Raw genomic sequence first — 20,124 nt, forward strand, 5'->3', positions numbered from 1 at the left:
AAAAAACATATATGTTTATCAGTTAAATGTACTGGATACATACAATTTTTAAGGGAAGAAGCAAAAAAGGAAAGATGGCTGATATTTAAATGCAGATTGACTAACCAAAAACTAAACAACAAACAAATAAAAACCTCATAAAACCCCTAGTTCACTATGACTATATCCATATGTTTAGGAGTACTGTCAATATGGAAGTGATCTTTCCGTTGTACTTGCATATGTTATATTTTACTGGTAATTTACATGATGGCTTTTAAGGCCCTGGCAGACAGATGATTTTGGAAAAAGATTTGATAAAAATCACTGCTGAGACGCAATACACCTTATTTTTGGTCCTCCAATGTTCAAAGAAGGGATATACTTCACTATAACATTTGCCTTACCACCCAAATGCCTCAACCTATACATACTTTTTTTTTTTTTTTTTAAACATTTTAAGTTTTTTTAACATTGGTTATATTGCCCACCTTGGTTATTGAAAGAATATTAACAAGACATCATTTTGGCAAATTAAATCTTAAACATGGCTTTTCAATAGGATTTAAAAGGTGACTATCCCTATAGTTCCATGTTAAAATGTAGTTTTCAAAATCTTACAAGAGTAATGCTTAAAATATTGTACATAGTTAACCTAATTAAAATAATTAGCTTCAAAATGACAAGTTGATGAGCTAAGTAAAGCCTACACTATGTAACATTTGCTTGGAAACTTGATTTGTCAGTTATGCATAATAAAAATTCCAGTCATCAAGAAAATTACAAAATTTCTTTTATCATAACATGATTTCTTTTCACTCATCAACTTCTTTTATCTTACAATAGATAAATACCAACATGTTCTCATTTTTTTTTAATTTTTTTTACACTAAACCACACAGGATTGATGCATTTGGTTAGACTACCATTTTACCATTTCCATCGTTAAATTTTTTTTTTTTTTTTTTAATATAACTTGGTAAAATTCCATCTCTTCTAGATTCCAAAAGTACCTACAAAACCCATGCAATTTTACCATTTTAATATACTATGGAATATCATACAAAGTAAGGCATTTCAGTGTCATGTATAACCAAGTTACTGTCAATCCAAAAATTTCTGCACATCAATAAAAAGATATCTAAGAACTTAGGAACAATATTCTTCTCACTACTGTATAAAAATAACCACAATTAATAGGTATCTTGTGTAATATTTACTCCATTGTCTCGTTTCCCGAAACTGTGACAAGCTGTAAAGGTATTTCAGTGTTGGTAAGAATATCTTGATTGCTGGTGCCAGATGTATTAACAGTTCCTATTCCTGAAACAGAACCTTGTTGAATATTTGCAAGGATAAGTGTTGTTCCTCCTGCAGTAATCAAAGTATCATCAGATGTTGCTTCTACTGATGCCAGCACTGTACTGCTGGAGTGAATACCTTTCTTATTCTGGTGTGTTTTAATGTGTTTGGCAAGGTGGTCACTTCTCATGAAGCGTTTTGAACATTCTGGACAGACAAATTTCTTCTCACCTGTTATACAAGACAAAAAAAGACAAAAGGAGAAACATGAACTCTGCGTTCCAGTGCTCTAACAAGAAACTAGAAGATATGGAATGATGCACCATCAATGTGCTCTTCCTTCATTTCCTAAATTATACATAAATCCCCTGGACATCTAGCCTTCCATTTTCTTTTCTTTCTGCTTTAAAAAAGAAAAGAAAAAACAAAACAAAACCACAACAGTTCTCATCCAGTTCAAACAAATGAAACTCATTGTTGAACCTGAATCAATGTATTTTGATTAAGGTAATTTAAATATTGTCAGTTCTGACTCAGTAAGGTTGCTGCTTTTCCTCCTCGGAGCTACCGAAATGTACACCTAACCAAACCAAAAGCATCCAATATTAGCTGATTTTAGAAGTACTGCACTACATAAAAATCAATCCAATCCAAAGATCTGTTTTCCTCTTAAAACCTATTTATCCAAGCCCTCTCCATGACATTTCTGTAGTGAAAGGCTCCAGAATCAAAGATTGGAAACCTGTGTGTGTTCTTCGGTGCCGCTGAAGCTCATCGCTGCGGGTGAACCTTTTGCCACAGAACATCCAATTACAAACAAATGGACGCTCTCCAGAATGCCAGCGGAGATGAGCTCTCAAATGTGAAGTCTTCCCATACACTTTGCCACACCCTGGTATGTGACAAATGTGTTGCTTCTTTTTTCCCAAGTTGGAGCCTCTGTTAAAAAAATAATAATAATAAAAGTGAATTTATTCATTCTGATCTCCTAAACAGTGGCCATAAATGTAAGTGAGGTTAGATATACCAGTGTCTGCAAACAAATCTGAGCAGATTCTTATTTTTGTTTCAAATAAAAAGTATGCTCCACAAGAAGGTGGAACTAAATTCTATAGTGACATCCCACAAACTATTAATTCAACAGCATGTAAAGTTTAGGTAATAGAAATGTAATCCTCAATGAACATACATGTTTATAAAACTGGAAATAAAATCATTACAGCAGTTTGTACTACTTTCATGCTGAAGCGCTCATATTTTAAATTTATCCCAATTTCAGTTTTGACCAAAAAAAAAAAAAAAAACACAACAAAAACAAATAACTGCAATTGCCAAAAGGGAAACTAGAGATTTTGGCAACTGGGAGCAGAACAGATGGGACTTCTGGCATCTTGGGGAAACTCAAGAAGCAGTTGAGGGTCACAGAATAAGCATCCTAACCTGTGTACTTCCACTACGAGGAGTGGCAGTGAAATTATTGATCTTGCTGATATTTACATTAATTCCTTGGTATTTCAGAAATAAAATTCTTAACAATGAACACATCATTAACAGGCAGTATAATCCAGACTCCTGAGCTTGATACCTATTTTAAGATGCTTTCTAACTGAAATACTAGGTGACTGATTAAGGATAAGCACCTAATACAAAAGATTTATTAAGATTTTACTTCAAATAAAGCCATCGGAGAGGTAAGAGCTTATGAACACCTAGAGAAAGAGACCAGTCTAGCCAGTGGAAGGCTGTTGCTGAAAGGCACAGTCCAGAGAACAGATCTGGCTGACAATGCAGATATACAAATGGTAAATGCTGGTACAAAGGAAGACTCTGAAAAATGCAGCCAAGCATCATGCCACCTTATTAATCACCAATGTTAACCTCTAACAGCCTAAGTGGATTCTAAAAATCACATTGGCACTCCAATTACTCCATTACTGGAGAAAGGATTTATAAAATTATAAAAATTATAGAATTTTTAGTGGCCTCTCCAGGACATTTGTTTTCCTCACATTATGATGCTCCACTTCCACTCAATTGTCTGGTACCTGATGGAACTACCAAGCAACCATGAAATCCAGATTCTCATCAATGAATTCAGAGCATCTCTGTTTTACATCTAACATTACCTAATGATGACATAAAAGATTCTAATCTCTTTTTTGTTATCGCCCTTCATCCAAGGCCTTACAGAAAGTTCATGCGTCTTTTCCAGCTTGTTTATAAATTTCTTGCAAACAATGCTCTGACATCTGACCTAATATCTTAAATTCTTCCATCATAATCACACTGGTATTTGCTTGACAATGTATTTTTCATTTTCTCTTCAAAAGTCCCAAGAGACTTTTCAAGAGTCCAAGAGACTTATTGGATGAAACACTGCCTGTTTTTTACATCTTCTACTCCAACTAAAATGTCCATTTTTGGTAACATATGCTACTTCTAAACTGTCATGTTCATACTCCTTCCTGGGCTCCCCTCAAGTCAAGACTGAAAGATAAAATCAGCTCTAATGTCAGACATTTAGCTTTGCATAGTGCCACCTACACAAAATCTCAATATTCGTAAGCTGAGGATCAGCCAATCTCAAAGATATTTAATAAAATGTCTTTAGATTGCCCCCTTTTCTAATTTCTCAGCTTCTGCATCACACAAAATTCAGCAGTTCCAGAAGCATTTATCCTGCAGCACAAATCCAGGGAATCCCCCTGGACTCTTCAGACTCCAGTGGGAAAAAAAAAAAAAAAAAATGTAATTCTCCTTTTGTCCCACTGCAACCAGATGGTCAGTTCTTGGGCTCATTTCTCATTCACCTTATGTTTAAGTTCTTGACAGTCCTTCTTCAGGTCTTCTTGTTTGGTAGCTCAAAACATCCAGTAACTGACCATCCAGTGTAGCTGACTTCTGTGGCAACATAGATAAGCACCCCTACATCTCTTCTCCATTCTAAGATCTTGGTAACTTAAAGATTTCCCCACAGAATCCCACTATCTTCTGTATACAGCTTGTTTTTGTTTTTGTTTTTCAGTATTTGGATATTCTATCCATGCATGTTCTCTAAGTATGTTCTATTCTTCCCTTCCACAATCACAGAATCATTTAAGTTGGAAAGGACCCCTGAAGGCCATTTAGTCCAACCCCCCTGCAATGAAAGGGACACTACAGCAACATAAGGTTGCTAGAGCCCTGTCCAGCCTGAGCTTGAAAGTCTCCAAGGATGGGGCTTCCACCACATATCTGGGCAATCTGTTCCAGTGCCAGTTACTTGCACACTAACTTGTGCAAGTATTTTTTAAGCTTTATATAACATGGTATATAAATGTGGCACAACTCATATAGAATAACAACCAAAGTTTGTTAAAATAATTAAGAGTCCAAAGTCAATCGTTCAAAGTTGTTTAACTGAACCTTTAGTCTGGACTGAAGGTAATCAAGGTTTAGCTCACAGTCAGCTCAGGTGGTAGAGCATATGTAATTCTGAGCACGCCACCTAATGCGAGGGAATTCTAGAGCACACTCTGAAGTCCAAAGCAAAGTAAAGGTTCAGAACTCACAGAATGAAATGCAGAAGACTACTATGAATGAGTCACTGAGTGTACTTGCACAGTTTCCGATAGGCATCTGCACGTTTGCTTCATGTGTGCTCTAACTAGAGGGACTGGGTATGAGCCAAATTATGTCTGGACGCCCTGCAGCTGTGACAGCCTGGCACCATGCCCTAACATGGTCATACTAAGATGCCTTTCCTGCTGCACTGGCCAACAACCATCATCACCAAGTAAAAAGATATGACTCAGACCTACCCTTCAACCTGAATCTTCAAATCAGTTAACATCTAGAGTATTTTCATGGCACATTTTAGCTTTATAAAGATCAGAAACCACAACTCCCAGTAGCCGTACTTGAATGCAATGGTTTCAACAGGAGACACCTTCATCTACTTAAGAAACCAGACTTTTGTCCAGGAGTATTTCTAGGAGTAAAATTAAGTATTTCAAGTAAAACAAAGGCTTTTTAGTTATTTTAAGAACGTGTATTCTAGAGTTACATACCTGAAATGGAACTCAGAAGCACTGTTCCTCTATAGATCCAGACAGTAGTAGTTACATCTCAATGTAATTCCAGATGGAATTAAGAGCGAAATTTTCACCTGACTTCCAAACTAACTGTAAGCTTGAAACAGTCCATTTGGGATCAGTCATCCTCTGAGGCTTACCTCTCTCCCTGACCTAGCTACTATATATACTCGAGGCTATAAGGTTTTAATTTACACATCCACTACACCACCCTCTTTATTTCACATCTTCTCCTCTGCTAAATACACTAACAGTGGCTCTCTACTTCACCAAACTGGTACAAACAAAAATCCTCTGAAGACTGTAATGTGTTCTAATTCTTTACTGAGAGTAAAGCAAACAAAAACAAACAAACAAAAAAAAACACACAGAAAAACAACCCTCAATTCTCCTTTGCTCCCCCAAGAAGGCAAGAAATGCTAAAACTAGCTAAAACTACAACTACACAAAAGATGAAATTATGATGTCTGTACGTGTGAAGCCATGTAGTCTTTTCCTACCTCCTTCAGTGCACTGATGGACTTGAGGGACAGTACTCATCAAGCGAACCACCATTCAGCTCTTTCATGCTGATTTAATCCATTTTCCTCACCTTACCATTTACATATTATTTAAATATCACTTTAGAATTGTTCCCCATGTGCTTCTGTTGCAAATCATAATGCATATGCACAAGCAATTAATGTTTCAGAGTATCTTTGGCATTTGCCAACTTCCAACTTCTCGGTTTTGTAACTTTAACATCATTTTAACACCACTAAATGCTATCTCAAAAAATTATGAAAGCAAATGTTCTATTGCTTAAAACTCTAGAAATCATCATCAGAGAGACAAAACAGAACTTTACATTCCAGCACTAGAGATAATGAACAAACGTAGGAGCTACAGAACACTATTGATGTATACCAAAGAGGGAAAAACACATTCCTCTGATGGGTTTTATTCCTTTTTGCTAGACTCTGAAGGAGTTCTGATGGGAAGTACATTCTGATGAGAAAGTTACTCCAGCAGCTGTAGGCATTTTCGCTCTTTTTCTGCTTCCCAACCACTGTCTCCTTCACTATCCATTTTCTATTACAGTCCTAATTCTTCTCAGATCCTGACTTCTTGTCCTACTTTTCTGCTTACTTTGGATGTTTAATGTGTCCCAGTCCTTCCTTAAACAGTGATTATAGATTCTTATCTATCTCGCCTCTGCTCTAAATCTGGCTTCAACTCCTTCCCCAGTTCCAAAGTGAGTTTCAGTCAGACTTCTCCAGACTTTATCAGAACCATCTCTCAGTAAGATTTTTTTCTCTGGAGCTTCAACTTTAAAATCTGGTGTCAAAGTAACTCCATTTAGGAGTAAGAGAACTTTGAAGTACAGATGCATCTAAATTAAAGCCACTCCAACCTGGAATAGAGCGTGAGAAAGCTGGGTGATGCAAAACCCCTACAGTTTATAGGAGTGTGGTCTTTGTATGTAACATTGTCAGTTTTCTCCTAGACTGAAGCAAATCTCAATCCAAGCTGTCCCTTGAGCAGATCTTCAGAGCAGAGCCAATCATCACCAAGAACTTAGGAATGTCTGTGCCAGGTTTCAATGGACTACATATAGGAATTCAACAAAAAAAGATGATGTACAAAGATTCTATGACTGTAACCACAGACACCACCACATTGGTGATGAAAACACGTGAAAGTGATTTTGTCATACCATAGAATCACAGAATCACCAATGTTGAAAAGACCTCCAAGATTATCTAGTCCAATCATCCACCAACCACTAATATTTCCCCACTAAACCACATCCATCAGTACAACGTCTAAACTACGTTTCTTGAGCACCTCCAGGGACGGTGACTCAACCATCTCACTGGGCAGCCCATTCTAGTCCTGACCACTCTCTTTCAGAAAAGAAATTCTTCCCAGTATCCAACCTGAACCATGAAGTGTCTTAAAACAATTTTTACTCAACACGGCTGCCTAACATATTATCTCCCTATACTTGAAAAGTATCTACAACATATAGAAAAAAAATATAGAAAAAAAACGACTAGACAATAGAAATATTTAGTGAGTACTTATTTTACACTTTTAAAGCCATGGGCCTACACAGGTTCTTGAAATAAAACTCCGTAATTTACAGTATAATTTCATTTGTAAAGAACCTCTGAAGGCCAAACTCCCAGACTCAAAGCAGGGCCAATGAAATCACAACAAACATGGCCACATTTGCTCCAGCTCTTTCACAGTACTCACAAATCCAATTTCCATTTTATATAACAATGTATTATAAAAATGAACGTATTTTAGTCTACTGCAAAGAAGTCTTTGCACAATTACATCAAACACAAAGTTAGGCTAAATATTTTCACTTGTAAATGCCACCTACTAGCCCCACATCTCATATCCATAATCAATATGTTTCAAATGAAGTGTTTTAAAATAAAATCTTGCTAAGAAAGAAGAGCTGAAAAATACTTTAATGATACACAGAATCATAAAACAGGCTCCTCGAGAGCCCTGCGGTCTTATGCTAATAAAAACTTAGTATTTGTATTTGCCCTACCTACAATAAATTTCACTGAAAACAATCAGTCAATTTAAAAAAGTCATTTAGATCTAATATACAGTCCTGTTTTTTTCCTTAGGAAACTAAGAAAACCTGGATAGCTGTTTTTACCACACTCCAAAGCAATCAAACTGAAAAAAACGCTCAATCAGTGGGAAAATGCAGGAACATGTTGTTTAATCAAGCCCTTGACATATGATAGGAATCCAATCACAGATGTACATATTCCAAAATACTTCATTTTCGTATTATTTAGAGCTACATTCTACTTTCCTCACTTGTACTAGATGGCATCTAAGTCCAGATTTTTCCAGTTGATCTTAATGGAGCAACTCAGAGAGAATGGAATAATCTCTCCTTCCATCTACTAGCCCAGAAACAAACGTAGCAGTCCTTCAGTGCATAAGCTCTTTTGCATAAACCCATAGTTTTCTCTTATTGTAGCCAACTGTTGGTAACTAACCCCTTTTTTTCCTCACTATTTGTTCTCATCATTACATGCATTGTATCACACTGCAAGTTACATACCTTCCACCACCTTCTTTGCAGTTGGGACACGTGCAAGCTACTCGTCGCAGTCTTTTTCCCTCTTGATGTGGTTGGTCCCCTTCCTCATCTACCACCTGTACTCTCAAATGTGTTAGATCATTGGTATTCAATGTAGAATCACCACTGAGCTGCCACTCTTCTGGATCAGGCTCCTCTTCTTTAATCCTAATATCTGAAGAGAAGATGAAACACAGAATCGTAAGCAGCCCATTAACTAGAGGAAGAAACCATAATGATCAAATCTTTTTACTGTTAAGAATGTTATGTCAGTCAAATGTCAATATACTTTACTGCATACTGACACACTGCTTCTGTGCCCTTGTAACCTGCAAAATATTTTAAAAGTTTATCTTGCTATACATTTCAAAGTTGAAGACATGCTGTAACAAAGTATTAAACTTCAAATATGAACAATCCCTGGTACATAATGCTGTCACCTGGAGGATTCTGACTGCCTAAAAGATAGGAAGACCTGAGGAACAAGAGGTTGAACCAAGGTTAAAAAAGTAAACGCATTAAAAAAGTAAATGCATTTTTCAGTTGATCTTGAGTAGCTAGTTACATTTCTACAGGACTTCTCAGTTAACGTGACACACAGACACTCTTTATAGCTGATCTTTAAAATTTTTCAGTATGCACTGCAACAAATAAAATAAAATAATAAATTAAATAAGAAGTTTTGACCTAAAAAAAGACTAAGATATCTAAGGAAAACAAACAAAGACAAATCACTCCTTTGTCCCTTTTTCCCCTTCTCATCTCAAATTTCAAGTAAAAGAATAAACTATTCATAGAGAAGAAAACATTCAGGGAAGAATGTTGTTCAGCATTAGAAAGAAGTAAACAAAGTACAAACTACTTTAAGGTTATTTTGAGCTAGTAGGTCAACAAAAGTCTTTGCACTTTCATGAATACAAAGGTCTCTCAAGTCTCAATTCAGAGGATGCATATTCACAAACACATGAACTCTGCCTCTCCATCCCAAACAAGCATCTATATATTCCTAAAATAGTGCCTGCCTTAGGAAAAAAGAGAGTATTTTACAAGTCTTTCATTTCATCTCACCTAAAACACGAGTGGAAAAATCAAGTCCAAACCTAAAACCCATCAGGCAAAACTTACAAGTCCAATCTGAACGTTCAAAGCTAAGCGTATTTAATCCATCTAAAAAGTAGAAGACTACACTCACATCATTAAAACACAGAACTCCATGCGCTGTTTTCTACCGTGGCTATGATTGCACAGCTGAACATCACACAGCTTTTTAATTTGTAACATAAAATAAAAACAACAATCTCAAAGAGTAAGTGTTAAATGTTGTATTTAATACCATCAACAGGTAACAAGCAGCCATCAGCTGTTGCTTGGAGCATTCTTTCTAAACAGCTACACACAGCTACAGAGCATTTATTCCATCTAATTCAAGAACCAATTACAATACCACAGTATCCCCTGAGACAACTATTTCAACAAATTTACATTTTAATAGGAACATCTTTTCCCCTTCAGAAACTCCTCTGGGTTCCCAATGAGTACAAAGCCTAAATCTGTATTTACAAAAACAAATGAAAACAGTTTCTAAATGTCATTCTACATAAAAAGTTGAACCCAGCCCTTTTTCAGCTCAGCACTGTAGTTTGGTTTAGTTTTGTTTTGTTTTTTGTTTTTTTTTCTTTCTTTTTTTTTTCCCCCACTGAAAACGATCAGCCATTGCCAAAGATTAGTACTAATGCAAGCCATGAAATGTTTGGGTCTGCTCTCTTTTTTTTCCTCTTTTCCTTGAAGCTTCCATACATCTTTCTGGATGCATTTAGAGACTGATTACTCCGCAGAAGTGACTCTAGTAATAAACATGTAGGTTTTCATCCTTAACTCTAATTCCTCTCAAACTCTGAAGCCTTAACCGAGCACTGGGGCAATCCTAAACTCTTTATGGAATCAGTGCCTCAGCTATCATCTCTATAATGAAGCCAAAGCTGAACAAATTGTATTACGAAACAACAAAAACTATGCTGGATCAGATCGTAACAGACATCCTGTCCCTGTAAAGATGAGAAAATAAATTTATGATGAAACATGTAAAAAATAATAATTACCCAGCCTACCTTCCTAGTCACCTCCAGCACTTCTTTAGAAACAAAGGATGCAGCTACACAAAAAATTTGTTTGGTGCCAATAAGGCTTCAATCTACTCCTTCCTAACATCAGAGACTGTCTTGCTTTTAATTGCATGTATATAATAATTTGGAAAGAAATGCAAGGCTTTGAGCTGTGGGAATCCAAAAGCTAGCACACTTACTTTTGCTGACTCTTTATGTGTGTAGTAACACCAGCAGAACTACTGCAGAAAGCATTTTCATTGTCCAAAGTCACCTGCACACTAACTGAGCTTCACCACTATACTAAGAAGCTCACCATTTCAGACTGCATCACAACTATCTTTTGTGTGAAAGGTACAAATCTAACTCTTGAATCAACAGAGAAAAAGATGCTTATAAGTAACTCAGAAGTGGTATATTCTTAACAGGCACCAAGAATCAAAAAAAAAAACAAACCAAAAAAAACCCAACATTATTAAACATACCAATAGATGGACTTAAGGCATCTTCAGGAAAAGGCAAAAGCCTCACTGATTCTTATACAACTGGACACATAACAGGAATTCAAATACACTGAGGTGGTAAGGCCGTCAGCAAATGGCCACTTCCAGCCTGCACGTGTGTGCCACCAAAACATTACCAGTCATTTCTACATAGTTTTTGGGGACTAGATAATTGATCCCTAACATTATAACAAACTCATGCAAGCACTGGTAACATCAAGGCAACCTTTTGATTTTTAACAGTTAAACCCAGGCAAAAATGAAGGTTACACCTGCCTTATTACAACTTATTTCTGTGCTTCCAAATTTCCAGATGTCCGTGCTTCTTCATTAAGTTCCAGACCTAGTCCTAAATAAGTATAAAGGGGAAATTAAGCCAAAATACTGTTTCAACTGAGTTCTTGGTATCTGAAGAAGCTAGACTTGTTTCAGCTTTTACTTTCCTCTGATGGATTGGGATTCTGGTGTACGCTCTCATTATGAAGGGACTATTCCATAATCACAGAACAGAGAGCTGACTACAATATGGAACAAGTTTAAGTGCATCTGGTGAATAAAAATAACTACAAGATTCATTTTCAGCACTTCAGAGAAGATTAACTAAACCGATAGAGTGAAACTATGCAGGTGTAAATGCAGCTGTACTATTCTTGACTACATTTCAGCTTCTGTCATGCGGAAAAATTACCACTGCCCACTGATACAGCCAGGTTGACAAAACTCAGTACAGAAACCAGGAACTGCAGAAATAGGTAAGGAAAGCAGGAGGACACAGAATTCTGGATCAAATATTCCTACATAAGAGTATTAGAAAGCTATTAGGAACAAATGACAGAATTGTCGGCAACAATTCAGAAAGTCAGAACTATTTGGTAAATATTCTGTTCTGTTTATGTGAAAGACAAATAATTGTCCTACCACTATCTAAGAATTAGATGCTTCCCACTGACAAAAAATCTGCAAGATGCTTAAAAAAAACAAAAAACCTACTACAGTAAATACTTAGTAATAGATCACCAGATTAGGATAATTTTCATTCAGTAATTTTAAAAGAAGGCTGAAGAGCTTTTTGCAGTTTTAATGCTGTAAGTCAGGAACCACGTGAGTGCTTCAGTAGCTTAGAAAAAAGGCTAGCACTGTGGTAACACTGTGAAAGGATAAACAAAGACTTAAGCAGGGAAAGAATTAATGCCACTCTATATGGCATTATGGGAACTAAGAGGTGAGAAGTTATTGTTGTTGTTTTTAAATCAGTGATAACGCCTTTCTTGAAAAAACACACTTGAGACTTCTACACAGCCAAGTGACTTATTAGGATAAAGTAAAAGATTTTGACTAAGCAAATTTAACTAAAAATTGTACATGGAATACACGGATGACAAAGCAGCATGATGTCTAAATGCAAATTGAGAACTATCACTTCCGTATGACAAAGAATGAAGAGGACATATCACTGACAGTGCACATTTCTTCCTCCTTTCATCCTTAAAAATTACTACCTTTTGAGACAAAATGCCTTTTACAAACAGTATTCCCAGGCTGACAGCCCATCTACAAATCATCATCCAAACACTGATGCATCAAGAACCTCATCTTCATGAGGGCAATTGGAACTACAATCCTGGTAAGCACTCCTGGCATTATGAAAAGACTGACAGCATCCTTGCTATAAACTTCATACACTTGTTTATGAGCCAAGGTAACTAACAGGTTACCTTGAGAGATGAGAACCAAAGTATGTAAATCCTGTGAGCGGGGTTAAAAGACAGGAAAACTGTACAGAACCTGAAGCGATGGACCTAAACTTATGAGACTGCACTAAGACAAAAAAGAAGTCTGGGAACCCATTTTCTAAGTTAAAGCAGTAATAGAAATAAAGCCTCCGGCCTCTGGCTTCACAGTTACTTCCTACACATTCCCACAAGTTGAAGGGAGTTTTTCTCCTGTTTCATGATTAACTTGTCAAAAGGATATTTGAAAAATGAGCAAGGAATGAATATGTGAAGTTGAATAAGATTTTATGAACATCCTCAAATACAAATAGGATAACCCAAAACAGATGTTGTTAGATGAAAATATTTACTTAACATCACTGCTTCAATTTACCTGATGGACTTCGTAAGACTGTTTTAATAATCAGATTCAATTTCATGCTATCACCATGCCCTTCTCAGTAAAGCTTAGCAGAAAGTATGCTTTAGAAGTAAAAAAAAATGTAAAACAAAGTAAAATTTAAATAAAGTCATGAACCAAAGGACTGAAAAACAGCCAGAAGTTCTAGAGGCCCATACAAAGCTGTGCCTCAAGCAGCATTCTGCAGTATTTCACCAGAAGCATTAAAACAATGAAACAATAATCCCAGCCAGTAAAATTGTAAATACTCCATTTTTAACTATGTTTGAGGGTTTAGTGTTTAACCTAAGCAGCTGTTAGACCTCAGCCTCACAAGACACCAGCAGGTGAGAGAATGGTCATCTGTCACTTTAGCAACTATTCACATAGGCAACTATTTACCTAGAAAACTGCCTTTTTTTTTTTTCCTCCTCCTTTTTTTTTTTCTCCCAATTTATAATAGCTAAATTATTTTGCCATGGCTTCAGGTTCTGATAGGACTAGAATGAAGTCCCCACCACAAATAAACAACTACTCCCACTCTCTATCAGTTGGTGTACGCTGATCAACAGGCACGGCTATAAGCTTCACTGGCAGCAGGCAGATGAGTCCTTAAGCAACTACATATAAGCCTGCAATGTAAGAGCTAGGAAGAAAGACTTCTTACAAAAAAAAAAGTAAACTAACCTATATCAGACCTGGTATAATTTAATTTTTTCAGGAAATATCCAATCAAAAAATCATGATTCAGTACATTAGTAACTTAGACAATCACAAATAGATTTTTATTAACACTGCTAATTCTCCTCGTTCTTGACCAAATTATTTCAAATCGCCAAAACTTACAGGATCAGAAACATGCAAACTAAGAGAGTACATCTTAGAACCATGTATTTTTCTGAAAGGAATGTTATTTCACATAAAATGTTTGAGAACTAAATCTATAAATATAGCAATAAAAACAAATACTTTCCTTGAACAGGTGTGTTGCTAAAGAGTAACACAAACTGTGCTCCTAATGTCTCTTTTAGTTGCAGACAATGCAGTATTTTGTTATAAAATGCCAATAAAAGGAGTTGGCTACTAAATAACTTTTTTCAGGCTTCACTTCCTCCCAAAACTGGGAGACCAAAGCCAAAGTTTCAGTGAATATATCTCCTTGCCACAGTTCAACATAGATACTGCTGAAAAGCTAAGCTAAAGAAAGTCCCAGTTACAACTAATCAATAGCCTTCCCTTCTCCACCTTATGAAAGCGCTAAGCACAAAAAGATGGAATATGAGCTCTAGAAAACGGCTTAAGATAAAACAAGCTCATGCAAGGCTTTTCCACACAAATTCAGTGCAATGAAAGTCTCTCTGTACAGTCACCTGGTAAAACAGACATTTTGGTAAAAGGATAATTACTGGACATTTTTTCAAAGAAAACTGTACATTTACAGGAGAAAGTGATGAGCTTTGTATTAGGGCCGTGATGACTTTCCACTACGTAAGCAAAAGGCAGGCTCATGGGAACAGGGAGGATGTCCTCTACTGATGACCTGCAAAACAAAGGCTTGGGAGAACACCTCTTACACAAAACTACAGCTACCAGCATCCAAACCTTCAGTTTTCACAGTTAACAGAGCAATCTATATTATTTCACTTTCAAATAATTACCAACCATCTCTAAGAGTAGGAATATACTTGTTTTATTTCATCTTCGAGTAGAACATTTCTGCTAAATGAAAATAGAAGCTACAGCCTAACTGCATTTGTTACGGAATTATTACTTTCATTGGTATTTTTACACGCACTTCTCTGAGATGGAATGAGAATATACAGGGAAATCCTTCCCATCTTACTTCAAAACTTGTTGGTAGTTTGCAGAAAAAGAGGAATCAAACTCTCACCCTTTAGCTTTAACTTCCATCATTCTGCCGTCCCTTCCACTCACCTTCCTCTTTTGATTTAAATTTAAAATTTGTTCTCATCATCTGTAGGTGAGAAGGGCAATGTATCTTCCACAGGGGGAAAAAAAATAAAGATCACTATTTCCTTCTATTTGGCTATTTATTCTTAAATCTGCAGAGGGGAGCCAGATCATGTTGTAAAAAAGGAGATGAACATCACTGAACAAAATTATTTTCTAAAACCTTGATATAGACAAAATACTGCATTCGTATGGAAAAGATGCTGAAGGTCAGCCACTGTTCCTTCAGAAATTTGAGTTTCCAGTAATATAAAGCAGGGACCAATGAAATTCTCCCAAGGTTTATGGGATGGAAGTTCTAATACCTTCCAATCTGTGTATTTTTCCTATTTGTCTAGGAATAGTGTCACTAGAAATCTCAGCCCTATCTCTAATATAACCAGGTGTCTTTTGGGGCAATAATTTCTGCTGCTCCTCTGTTGCTTCTGCACATTTAATCGCATTTCATATATTGCGTTTACTCACTTCCATTCACACATGGAATTCTTTACAACACAATACAGTTCAGGAACACTTGATGGAATGCCCTTGCATTTGATAAGGAACCAGCATTAAAACATTCTCAAGGAATGTGAGTAGACAAACTAATGTACACAGCCGGCTCAACTTTTTTTCATCTTTTATTTCCTCTCCACTGTTCCTTTTTATCTTTACTTTCAAACGGATGCTGTTAACCCATAAACAATAACATTATACATATGATCCTATACAAAAACATAGACCTTAGAAACAAAGTTCTCCTCCTCCTTGCATTTCATATTAGCCATAATGCCCTTTTTCCAAGAGACAGAAAAACATTCATCAGAGTACCACGTACAATATGTGCTTTTTGTTACCTCATGGGTCTACACCTAACATCCCTGTAGGTAGTAACAAGGTGCAACAGAGACAAACCAAGAATTTCTGTGGCTGCAAATAGAAAACTCATGAACCAAGATTACCCAGCAAAGTAAATTGGAAGCACATTCCTCTGTTTGGTGCTGTTGTCTAGAAGCAAATGAAGAGCAGACTTATGTAGGTCTGGGTAACTTCTCTTTGCCAAGTACATAATATAGAAGTCATTTCCACCAACAAAAAGTACTAGAAAAACATCCCAATTATTTTACATTGCAAAAGGAAAAGCAAGCTTCTGATATTGAACAGCAATAACTATGTATTATAATAACTACATCTTAATTCATCAGCTCTTCTAGACATTTTTACTTAGTAATGCATTCTGCTCACGTGCTTAAGTAGGCATACAAAACAAAGCATTCATACCTTATAGTAATATGCATGCTTCTGAACCTTAATGCACCAGAGCTTTAGAACACATAATTATAATCAAATAGCGATTCCCAGACTACTTTGTGCAGTATTTCCTACCAAAATTCTGCTACCCACTCGGTTCTTCATAACTAGCCTGATCACAACTCCACAATGATGGAATTAGATGGCTTCTGATACAACAAGTCTTGAACCTCTATTATCTCCTATTATTTCTTTTAGGTAGCTATGCTCAGAAGTTCAAAATACACTACATCACATTTATGAAAAATAAACATGCATGTTTATTCTTTCTGCATTACCAAGCTTCTACTTTATGAAAACCACATTTCTTAACTGCTTAAAGAGAAAAAACATGCTGTGAGGCTCATCATTAACAGCTGTACAGTCTGAAACATAATGCAAGTAAGTAGTACTGGAAATTCATGTATGTTCTTAAGACAAGTTCTTTGATATTCACATGCTTGTTTCACTTCTGCTTACATGAGTTTTGTACATCCTGGTTACGCTGACAGTAAATCAACAGGAAATGAATTTAACAAAACAGTAGATTATTAAGAGCCCCTCAGAGGGGCCACAAATTTTCAGGAAAAAGAATTGCAAACAAATATTTGCATTTTTCCATGGAAACTTCACCTTTTTGGTAGGGGTACACTAATGACATTGCTGCCCTGGAAGTGTGGTTGATAGTCAAGTTTCCAACACTTAAATTCAGCACCCACATGTTCTGCATTGTGAGACTCAGAAGTACAGCCTATTAGAAGTGCACTTAACTAATAAGAACAGTTGAGAGTTACAGGAGCTAAAAGAAGTGCAGAGGCATCATCATAACTGCTTCTTACGGAACAGCATTTTCAAATAAAATCTATCATTACTTTAACCCACCATACTTCGTAGGCTTCTGCAGCAAAACAACGTTACAATTATCATCATTCAAACCAACTACATACAATAATAAAAAACAACTTTCTGCAAAAAGAGAAAAATAAATACCTGCAGGACTGCCAGCATTTTCTCCTTGATGCAGCTGAATACCAGCAGAATCTATAGAATTTACTGTAACTGTCTGTAGATTTGGCAACTGAGCAGTGCTTAGACTAACTGGAGTTGATGTCAGTGCCCCACCTGCTGCAACTTGACCAAGAGTGAGAGTCTGCACAGGGGTTAGAGTTATTTGTTGACCAGGTGCATTCTGAATTTGCAGGTTCTGCAAATTCTGAACTCCTTGCACTTGAAATGTCTGCCAGGTTATCTGCCCAGAAGGGGTCACTGTTTGTGCCTGAATTAAAAAAGTTCCAGGATTCAGCTGCAGTTGAAGATTCTGAAGAGCCTGTGGAGATATACTCTGACTTGCTTGCACACCGTGGATTGTCTGTTGCGCAATACCTTGTACAATCTGGGCTTGACTGGTTGGCTGCTGAGACTCTTGAAGCTGTATGTGTTGTACAATTGGCTGAGCTGTGGAGACCTGAATATTCTGAGCCTGCGTATCATCAGAGACTGATGTCTGAATGTAATTTCCCTGAAGATCAGAACTGTGAACTTGACCACTATTTGTGGTCAGGTTGTTTGCATTTTGTTCCAATATACTTGAACTGTCTATGGTAACGGGCAACTGTGATGAAGATGATGTTGGCACAAATAAGTCATTATCAGTGGCGCTTTCTGTAATTTCGGGAGAAACTTGCTCACCAGTCCTTTCAGAAGTATCTGAACTATCCATGGCCTGTCCAGTATTTATCAAGTGCCCATCTGCATTAATGCCTGCTGTCATGGTTTGAGAACCACTGCCAAGTCCCAGAGAATCTAGATCAACACTATTGATGGGTACAAAAGTAATATTTCCTGGCAGTCCAAGAGGGACATTAGCAACTACCTGTGCTTGGCCAGGAAAAGACGAACCACCAATTGCAACTCCCTGAACCTGGACTTGACCAGACTGCGATAAGATATTCTGAATATTAGTTGAAGGTGATCCAGAGGCAATGATGGTTTGATTAGAGCCAGGAATGATCTGAATTTGACCGGTTTCTTGATTTATACTGCTATTATCAGAAGAGGCTGCGAAGCCAAGTTGAACTTGCTGACCATCCGCTGTCTGGATCTGGGGTATTACTTGGTATTGAACGTTAGACACTGTACCATTCGACGAATCTGATCCTGGTGCAACAGAAAAGATTTGTTGATTTTGCAAACTCTGAATAGGAAGGACATACTGCCCACTTGAAGTTACTGTGGCAGCACCTGGAATCTGTACTATATTACCAGCTTCATCCTTTATAGTGGCAGGAGCTGCAGACAAGACCTCCCATCTATTTGGAGTTCCTGCTAATTGCACAGAAGCCAAATCCCCTGTCTGAACAAAAAGAAAAAAAGAAAAGAAAAAATTAAAACAAGGCATACAGATTACATGATAGAACAATCATGCAATTTAATACTAGAGATCAATATACTACCAAAAGACATGCAGTGAAACCCACGTAAACAACAACAACAGGATTAGAACTACAAAATACAGATTCTGTAAGTGAGCTAATGCCTAAGTTGGGGTAACCAACCTGTGATTCATGAGCTGCATGTAGCTCACAAGCAGATGAAATGCAGCGCCTGTGCCGTGGGTGACCAGCAGCTGGGTTACTCTGTATGGGGCTGCTGGGAAATCCAAACCGCTGGCTGTGGGAAGAAGGGAGCTGGCAGGGGCTGCTGAAGATGCCATCACCACGTTGCCCTGGGATTCAGCTGCTCTTCTTACCTAGCCTGACACCCACTGCACAGCAGAGGAGGAATTTTTGCGAAGCCAGCCATTGCCTCTATTGCCTAGAGCTCCATTGCCCTTTGACTCTGAGTTATATATAATGTATTTGTGCACGCTGCGACTCAGCAACACAGTGTTAGGAGGTAACTTAAGTCATACGGTTGGAAAGCTTGTTATGCATAACACTAAGTATCTGTAAGCTTACATGAATTACTGTTTTCACTATGCAAAAAGGCCTCTAAAATTACAGATTTTTCTACCGAAATCACAGTTGGATTAGACATATAGATCTGTTTGAAAAAATAGAAAAGAAAAATCTATCTTTGTTAAGTCAGAACAATAGAACAGGTCAACGTTTCAGAACAGATCCCCAGAAGGCGAAAGTTTAAAGAACGTACAGACTGATGTAGCATGTTTTTGCTTCTTATTCAGTAAAAGAAAGATAAATTGCCAACTTAGCAAAGCACTCTTTTTCAGAATAAAGTATTTAGACTGAACTTCCTGCAGTGCTTAGCACAGATTTGTGTAGTCAATCAACTTTGTATTGTAAACAACCACAAATTTTAAAAAGATGTGTTTAAGTTTTTCCTCGTCTGTACTACTGCACCATAGTAAACCAATGGAATAATTTAACACTTAGAAAAAAGAACTTGTCTTAAAACTCATTACGCTTTAACTGCAAAACAGGTTTTGTCTCCTTGGCAGAGCCCACAGTACACAGAAAGAAAAGCTCTATCTTGTGCTCCTGCACCGATCCCATGATCGCTGCTGTTCGGCAAGTTACCAGAGCGTATCACAGCTTCTTCTAAAGCTGCCTGCCAACTTCCTTTAGAATAAAACCTGGGTGTGCAAAAATTTAGCGTACAGCTTATCCTTCTCTAATATGGCACTGAGATTTAATTTAGCCAGCCAGAATGAATCCTGTGGCATGCATCAGATTGAATTTACCCCACAAGGCATG

At 37.1% G+C, this 20,124-nt stretch overlaps 1 protein-coding gene across 2 annotated transcripts in view; it reads right to left on the reverse strand.

Moving 5' to 3' along the window:
• Window positions 1-900: 900 nt before the first annotated feature.
• Window positions 901-20,124, reverse strand: part of SP3 (Sp3 transcription factor) — a 29,823-nt gene continuing 10,599 nt past the window's right edge. The window contains exons 4-8 of one of the 2 annotated variants that reach the window (XM_042874467.1): window positions 18,674-18,764; window positions 17,402-18,568; window positions 8,437-8,629; window positions 2,024-2,220; window positions 901-1,512 (exon numbers count right to left, since the gene is read on the reverse strand). In XM_042874467.1, the coding sequence (XP_042730401.1) occupies window positions 1,196-1,512; window positions 2,024-2,220; window positions 8,437-8,629; window positions 17,402-18,568; window positions 18,674-18,764 (1,965 nt within the window). In that variant the 3' untranslated portion in view covers window positions 901-1,195. Of the gene's footprint in view, window positions 1,513-2,023; window positions 2,221-8,436; window positions 8,630-17,401; window positions 18,765-20,124 lie in introns of both variants that reach the window. The other variant, XM_042874466.1, reaches the window with a different exon arrangement.

Source organism: Lagopus leucura, unplaced genomic scaffold, assembly GCF_019238085.1.
Source record: "Lagopus leucura isolate 7727_CA_CO unplaced genomic scaffold, USGS_WTPT01 Super-Scaffold_100012, whole genome shotgun sequence".
NCBI lineage: Eukaryota > Metazoa > Chordata > Aves > Galliformes > Phasianidae > Lagopus > Lagopus leucura.